General features: G+C 48.6%; 1 protein-coding gene across 1 annotated transcript; it reads right to left on the reverse strand.

Moving 5' to 3' along the window:
• Positions 1-1,529: 1,529 nt before the first annotated feature.
• LOC120385015 (olfactory receptor 52E4-like) lies at positions 1,530-2,477 on the reverse strand. Its single transcript, XM_039504102.1, has one exon. It carries the CDS (start codon positions 2,475-2,477, stop codon positions 1,530-1,532), a length of 948 nt encoding a protein of 315 aa, XP_039360036.1.
• Between the last annotated feature and the right edge of the window lie 5,992 nt (positions 2,478-8,469).

The raw sequence follows: 8,469 nt of genomic DNA on the forward strand, positions 1-8,469 counted from the left end.
TCGGGTCTGGGCAGTTTGAAAGGAATAAAGGAAATTCAGTGCTGAATGATGCTTGCTATTCAATGCCACCGAGAGCAAATGAACCAGACTCCGTGTGATTCTTTCTGGACTCCTACTGCTAAGGAGAGAGAAGGGGCCCAGGCTGAGATGGGAGTGGAGCGGAGCCAACCAGAGCCAGAGGGGCCGGAGGAGCAGCCCAGGGAGGAGAGCTGTGTCATCAGGAAGGACAAAGAAAAATTGGAGTTGCAGCTAGCAAGGAATTTGAGGGGTAACCAGAAGGGGTTCTACAGGTATGTTAGCAACAGAAGGTGGTTAGAGAAAGTGTGGGACCCTTACTAAATGGGGGAGGCAACATTGTGACACATGATATGGAAAAAGCTGAAGCACTCAATGCTTTTTTCCCTTCCGTCTTCATAGACAAGGTCAGCTCCCCAACTGCTGCTCTGGGCAACACACTGTGGGGAGCAGGTGAGCAGCCCTCCATGGTGAAAGAACAGGTTGACAACTATTTAGAAAAGCTGGACATTCAGATGTGGCCAGATGCAATACGTCCAAGTGATTGCAGAGCCCTTGAGCATTATCTTTGAAAACTCATGGCAATTGCAGCAGGTTGAGTACAGTTGGAAAAAAGGCAAATATAGCGCCCATCTTTTAAAAAAAAAAGGAAGAAGGAAAGTCATGGGGCAGGTCCTCAAGGAATCTATTTTGAAGCCTTTGGATGAGAGGAAGTTAATGAGGAACAATCATTCACCAAGGGGAAATCATGCCTGATCAATGTGATTGCTTTCTATGCTGAGATAACTGGTGCTGCAGATATGGGGAAAGTGCTCCTATGTGTCTTTAAGTCACTTGCTACAAGATCATAGATTCATAAAACATCAGGGTTGGAAGGGATCTCAGGAGGTATCTAGTCCAACCCCCTGCTCAAAGCAGGACCAATCCCCAGACAGATTTTTGCCCCAGTTCCCTAGATGGCCCCCACAAGGATTGAACTCACAACCCTGGGTTTAGCAAACATATTTATATCAGAGCTTAGTAGATTTATTATTACTTTAATTTTCTTTCTTGTATATCAGAATTAGAAACACTGCTCCTGTCAGCTAATTGCCAAGACACAAGAGGTTGAAAGTGCCCAAGTACCCCAGGGTATCACAGTTAAAGCTCCCCCCGCATACCCCAAAAGTTGAGCTGAAGTCTCTGCTGCAAGCTATGGTGAGATAGAGACAATTCAGCAACAGATGGGGGGAGGGAGGGAGAAGAGTGAGTGACCCACGGGAAGAGATGGGGCACTGGGCGGGTCCTCAAAGTCCAGTTACCAGCAGTTAGAAGTCTGCCCACCTGTGAGTTAATGAGTTGTACAGAGACCGATTTCCCAGTTTGTCAGTCTGACATTCCATAGTGTGGTCAGGAAAGGATGTAATGTCACTTGTACTGTCCAGTCAGTAATTGCAGGAAGGGGACCAGGCACCATGTCACCAGCCAGCTCTGCATGGAGCTCAGTCTGAGAGCCAGAGCACCAGGAGAAAACTTTAGGTCCTTTTATGAGTAAAGAGCCGGAGCAGCCTGTCCCGGATCTGTCTGGTCCTCACTCCATAGATGATGGGGTTTAGCATGGGAGGCACAAGGAGGTACATGTTGGCCATGAGAACATGGAAATGTAGGGGCACATTGTGGCCAAACCGGTGTGTGAGGAAGGAGAAGAGAGCTGGGATGTAAAAGGCTAAGATGACACAGAGGTGGGAGCCACAGGTGCTAAAAGTCTTAAGCCGGGTGTCCTTTGTGGGGAGGCTGAATATGGCCCTGAGGATCTGGATATAGGACACAGCAATAAAAATCACGTCCAGACCAATCGCAGACACTAGCAGAAAGAGGCCATAGTAACTAGTGACATGGATATCGGCGCAGGCCAGCTTCACCACAGCCATCTGCTCGCAGTGTGTGTGGGGGATGATGTTGTTTCTGCAATATGGCAAGAATCTTGCCAGGAATGGACCAGGCAACAGGAGCATGCAGCCACGCAACACAACAGCCAGGCTGATCTTGGCCACCACGGGGTTTGTCATGATAGTAGAATATCTCAGGGGATCACAGATTGCAACGTAACGATCCAAAGCCAGGGCCACGAAGATCCCAGACTCCACCGTTAAGAAGCAGTGAATGAAGTACATCTGGGTGAGGCAGGCACTGAAATCGATCTCCCTGGAATTGAACCAGAAGATGCTCAGAGTCTTGGGCAGGATGGATGTAGACAGCACCAGGTCGGAGACAGCCAGCATGCAGAGGAAATAGTACATGGGCCCATGGAGGCTCGGCTCTGTCTTCACAATGAACAGGATGGTGAAGTTCCCCAAGATGGCTATGATGTACATTGTGCAGAAGGGGATGGAGATCCAGACATGGGCCGCCTGCAGGCCAGGAATGCCCAGCAGGATGAAGGTGGAAGGGTTGGTGAAGTCGGTTGTGTTGGGATCTGACATGGAGTAGGGGGTGAAGGTGTATAACTCTGAGGCAGAACGGTGTCTCCTGTATGTATTGTACGTTCCCCTGACTTCCTGTATGTGCCCAAGCTCTAGGGTGATGGTTGCAGTAAATATTCCTGGACAGAGAGAAATTGTTATTATGAGACACTACAAGCACTACTGGAGGTGTTCTCCTGGGTGAAGCAGATTTATTGCTCTCCACTTGCTCATTCACAGCAGTGGCTAAAACAGAGACAATGTTCAGATGTCAAAGGAATAGGGTGGAGAATAGCCTGCTCTGGTTTTGCTCACCCAGGCTCTATAAAGAACATCGCAAATAAAATGTGGGGTTCCGTGACAGGATATGAGAATGGGGCAGGTTGCCATATGTGCGCAGAATAAAAAATCAGGGACTATTTAATTTAGAGAAGAGACAAAGAAGGGAGCATATGATAGACCAGAGAAAAAAAAGAATGGAACTGATTATATTAAAATGGACAAACAGAGAACATTTCCCAATCAGTAATATCTATTGATACCTATTACTACAAAAGGGCTAATTCCCCAAAACTGTTGCAAATTATCAGCTAAATTGATTCGGAGGAAAAAATGCAGACAGGGAAATGAGAATAAAAATGGGGAGGTCTTTAAGAAGAGTTCAGTAGATAGCTAACAGTCCTCGATTCCACACTCAAAAAGAGCCCAACTTTGGCTAGAAACCCAGTTCAGCGGCAACGTGAAGGCAGCAATAATGGTGGGAAAGCAATATAGAACTAATGGGATGAAGGGAAAATAGATGGCAAGCAATACATATTGGAAAGTATGTAAATTGATTAGGGGGCGTAAAAAACATTGAGAAAAAATAAAAAAGCAATCCTAGAAAAGGTAGTTTAGTTCTGCATTTGGAAAGAAGTGTCATGAGGTGATGAAATACTTTCTAGTCCATTAGCACTCAAGGAAGCTGTTAAAGAGCCTGTATAATGGAACCTTAGAGTAATGAACTCCAGAGTTACAAACTGACCAAAAAAACACACTTCTCATTTGGAAGCAGAAACATGTGACCAGGCAGCAGCAGACAGGGCCGGCTCTGGGTTTTTTGCTGCCACAAGCAAAAAAAAAATTGGCTGCCCCCCTCCCCAGCCTTGGGCTCCCCCCCGCACTCCCCTGCTGCTCCAGCCCTGGGTTCTCCCCTTCCACCCCCGGTGCTGCCCCATCACTGGGATCCCCCCTTTTCCACCCAACCAGAGCGCTCCACCCACCCCCCTGCTGCCCCAGCCCTCCAGCTGTCCCAGCCCTGGGTCACTGGTAACTCTCTCCCAGGGCGGGTCATTCAGCAGGAATTTTGGATGTGCACAGAACACAGACAGGATTGGTTCCCATATGGTTACAGAACTGCAGTAAAGTGGAATAATTTTCAGCTTGTATGATTGGACGATATCTGGATGCATATTATAAGACTGTCCTCCATAAAGGAGGAAAAGTTGAGGTGCCTTTATTATTCTTTTGTTCCACTCTTTCTCTCTATGGGGAATTTGCCAATGCAGTATCACTGACTTCCTTTTAAACAAATAAAAGTAAACAAGGCAATGGCTGGTGAAAATAGCAATTCCAGTCCTAAAAACCACTGGGAAGCATTTCTTGCTCAATTTTATCCTACTTTTTCTACAGCAAGTTACAGTGGATCAGTATATTTGATTTGGGAGAAATGAAGTAAGAGGTGCCCAAATTGAGCTTGAACACTCCTGAATTTTGAGGTGTTCAAATCTGGAAGGCAGGGGCTAGATTCCCTTTCTGAATATTAGCTACATCTGGAAAGGAAAAGTCAATTTCTGCTTCCATGGCTCAGAAGTGGAAATCCTCCTACGTGCCTGGTACTGTATCTGAAGCTGCGCAGGTCCAGTAGAGCCTCCCCTCCCTTACTTTTCATTTTAAATTCTATTAGGATCCATGTACCTCTCTTGCTAGGCTTCAGCTAGAGAGGAGCACTGTCCATTTAGTCCACCCAATTCCTTCTTTGGGGGCTGCAAGTTGAGGTCACACCAGTATCCCTAAGCCAGTCTGGTGATGTCTTCTGAAGGGGATTTCTCGGGCAAAGCCTTCTACTCCTTGGGCAGACTTGTTCCCCATTCACAGTGCCACCCCGCTCTAGCAGTGAGCTCTCCATTCACAGCAAGCTGCAGCATGAGGTTCCAGCTACCACACTCTCTCCCTATCCCTTTCCTGTTGATAGTGGCCAAGGGAATGCTGGGAAATATAGTTCTTTCCCTGCTCCAGGGCTGGCTCTATAGGCAGGAGCTAGGCAAGGAACTACAGTGTCCAGGGTCCCATCGGTACTCAGCTCCCATTCGGGATCCCAGCTGCTCCATGGCTCCAGTTCTGCAGGGTTGTGAGAGGGGATGAAGTGAGTTATTTTAAAAAAAAAAGATGGCCAAAATTTCCGCCCCCAGGAAATGTGCCACCCCAAGCACCTGCTTGTTTTGCTGGTGCCTAGAGCCAGCCCTGGCAGCAGAACCCAAATAATATAAAAAAGGGGCCTGATGCTATCGAATATTTTGATCAGTGATCTGGAAGCAAATAGACAATCACTGCAGATAAAATTTGGGTACGACCCAAAGACTGGCAGAGCAGTTGCAATAAGGCAGCCAGGGCAGGCATACCGATTGAGAGAGCATTTTAACACAGCTAAAAGACAGCCACAGACATTATTGGAGCAAAGAGTTTAGCTGAATGGGAGTCACAAATAGATTGGCCATTGAAAGTGGTGCTGGTGGCACCACCTTTAGTTCAGGGGACTGACGCTTTGAATTAGAAGACCTCATTTTGGGTTGCATGAGTTTGCCAAACTCTACGCGATTGAGTTGAAATTTACCACAGTGGGCATCAGCTTATGTCCAAATTGTTTTTTTTGTTTTGTTTTGTTTCTTTGTTTTAAGTTTCAGGCATAACATTTTGATGACTTCTTGAATGAAATTAGGAGAGAATATATCTTGCCCATGCTGACAAATCGTTATCATTGCTGCACTGCTGACCTCACCTTGCAATGAGGAGCCCTACACCTCCATATTTTCCAGCAGATAAAAGTCAGGAAAGAGCCCCCCTATTAATATCCAAAGTCCTAGGTTTTTCGAGCAGGTGAGCTCCTCAGCAGAAGATGGTTACCTGTGAATCACTAGATGGAAGTGTCTTCCCTGGGAATCCCTTTCAGGTAGCCGTGTCACACACCTCTCTCACCCCAGCATCTGCAGCATCATCCCATGCCGAGAGCCGACACGGGTGTGCACCATTTATAATATAGCTCTGAAATCCCACTGAGTTTCAGTCAGCCCCTAGCAGAGAAGCAGCATCTGGATCTAAACAGGCTGGAGACAAGCCTGTTGGCACTTCTGTGCTATTTATCCAGCTTTAGGAGTAAACAATAATTAAGGGAACTTCCCAAAGGAAGATGAGAACTCCTGGGCTGTGTCCTCAGAGACGAAATGTCTGCTGCATGTATTTGTGTATATTTAAAATGCTTAGTTAATTAGGAAGAAAACAGGGATAATGCCTAGATCTCCATAGGGCCTGATACCCTGTGGATATCTAGGAGGGATGGGCAGATATTTGACAGGCAAATCTGGAGAATAATGAATGAGGGGAGACACAACCACTTTCTCCAGGCACTCTGGATGGTTTCTAATGCATCAGAGATCGATCTGTAATTCTCATGAGTGTCTATCATCATCATGTTGTGCAGCACCTTTCATTGAAGGATTTTGAAATCACCTAGCGAAGGAAAGTGACTATGAACATATTCCCATTATACAGATAAGCAAACTGAGGTACAGGGTATTCAGACGTGCTGGAGTCACCCCTGCAGCACCTCCTGCTGGTGACTTCGGGGAATTAGCTCGTTCTAGCTCTGGAGTGCCCTCTTCTGGCTGGTGATCTGCCTATCCTCTGGCCCCGTGTCCCTCCCGGACCCAGTGCCCTTGTACCTGGGGTGCTGCCCCCAAGCAGTAACCTCTTTCTCTTTGGGTCTCCCCCTCCCAGGGGAACCCCCACCCTCTATCCCCACCTCACCTGAGTATCAGGCTACTGCCAGTCATCTAGCCCCGCGCCCTGGGGCAGACTGCAGTATCAGCCAACTCATCACTGTAAAGGTTGGATTTGGACCTGCTGCCTTGGCCTACCCCTGGGCTGCCCTCTGCAACCCCCAGTACCTGTTGGCTCAATCCTAGGCCGCAGCCTGGGGCTTTCCAGGCTGGAGCTCCCCAGCTCCTCAGCCTTTCCCCAGCCCTGCTCCACTCAGGTACCCTGTGTCTAGCCCCCTGCAGCCAGGCCCTTCTCCCTCTACAGGAAGAGGGAGACCTGTCTGTCTGCCCCGGCTTCTCTGCCTTTATACGGCCAGTGGAGTCTGTTTGGAGAGTGTCCCCAGCTGCAGCCACTTCCCCCAATCAGCCCAGCCTAAAAGCTGCTTTCTCCAGGCACAGTCCCCTCCCAGGGCTGTTTTTAACCCTTCAGGGCAGGAGCAGGGTTACCCCCCCCCCCCCACAGGGTGACATAAATTGTCCAGGGCAACATGAATTGACACAGAGATTGAGTGTCAGGATGAGAGACAGAACCCAGGAGACCTGACTGTCCTGCCTTAACCACGGTCTCTCCATCACACCAAGAGGGAAATGGATTCCCGCTCTGGCAGGGATGGTTCGTGGGGTGGGATGCAGAGGAAAGGCTGGAAGAGGGAGCCTGAGCCTTCGCCATCCTCTCAAGGTGAATCTGAGGATTTCAGAAGTAGCTGCAGTTTGTGAGCTCCCCACTCCTGTGAGGTGTGAACTCCAGGACTCCACTTCCGCTCCCCCTCAGAAACCTGCCAATGCATCACAGTCATTGGGGTGGCTTCAGGGGAACAGACTCAGCAAAAGCAACACCAACAGAATGTTCCTGTGGACAGAGGGCAGCTAGGGGGCCTGACCTGGGACAGAGGCCTCCCTTTCCCCCCAAAGCTGCCCTAGAACAAGGGGGGCCCTGTAGGCTGGATAGAGACTGGATTAGAGTTTGCACTGGATTTCTTCTCTCCCTCTCGGTTCATTTCCTCCCAGTCTCTCCCAGGTGGAATTGAAATTTAATGTTCCAGGCTGAGTCAGACTTTCCAGCACTGCGCCAGCTGGAGGGCGCTTGGATTCCCACAGCTGAACTCTCTGCCTGTGCCCCTGGCTCATCAGGGGTATTCCTCCAGTGTGGAGCACCTGGGTTTATAAGCACTAGAATAAGACTTAATGAATTCTCCTGTCCAAGCCGAAAGGGGATCGCCACATGCACCTGTATTGAAGTTACTAACACTCTGTATCTGGCCAGCATGGTTTGACTTTCATCTGCAGCTAAAGGCAAAGAGGAGGGGCCAGGGCCTGATTTACCTGGATTATTGTGTTGATTATTTATGATCATTATTTTTATTGTGGAAGCCTCCAGAGACTATGCTCCAGCTCAGGGCCCCTTGTGCTGGAACCTTCACAAATACAGAAGGAGAAACAGCCCCTGCCCCTAGGAGCTTATCAATCAAATTCAGACAAGACACAGCTACTGTGTGCAACAAGTCACAGTGGGTGGATGGGAGATGGGGGAGTGACAGCACTAAGAATGGGTGGTTCCATAGGCTGCTGGGTGGGTGTGAGACAGCGGAAATGCACAGCCCAGCCCTGGCAGTTGGAAGAATGTCCTGGGCCTTTAATAGCAGGGCAGATGTTTGAGGAAAAAAACTGGGGCTAGAGAGAATGGGCCATTGAGTAGCAGGTGCACCGGACAGACAGCTGAGAGCACTTGGCTCTCCCTTACCTTGCCTATAACCAGGATAATCATATTGAGCAAATCATAACTTTCCTATTGACACCTGACAGCACACACTTTGTACAACATGTGTTTCAATTGTATAACTGTGGTAGCAACAATGATAAAACTGGTCGTTATTCAATCACACAGCATCACACCCTGTTCTCGTCCCACGAGGGTGCGAGAGCTGTTAGCCAGCTAAGCA

The sequence above is a fragment of the Mauremys reevesii genome, linkage group 1 (genome assembly GCF_016161935.1).
Source record: "Mauremys reevesii isolate NIE-2019 linkage group 1, ASM1616193v1, whole genome shotgun sequence".
Taxonomy (NCBI): Eukaryota; Metazoa; Chordata; order Testudines; family Geoemydidae; genus Mauremys; species Mauremys reevesii.

What these genes read in the sequence shown, in the direction of transcription:
- LOC120385015 (XM_039504102.1), bottom strand. Translation starts at nt 2,477, where the DNA reads ATGTCAGATCCCAACACAACCGACTTCACCAACCCTTCCACCTTCATC.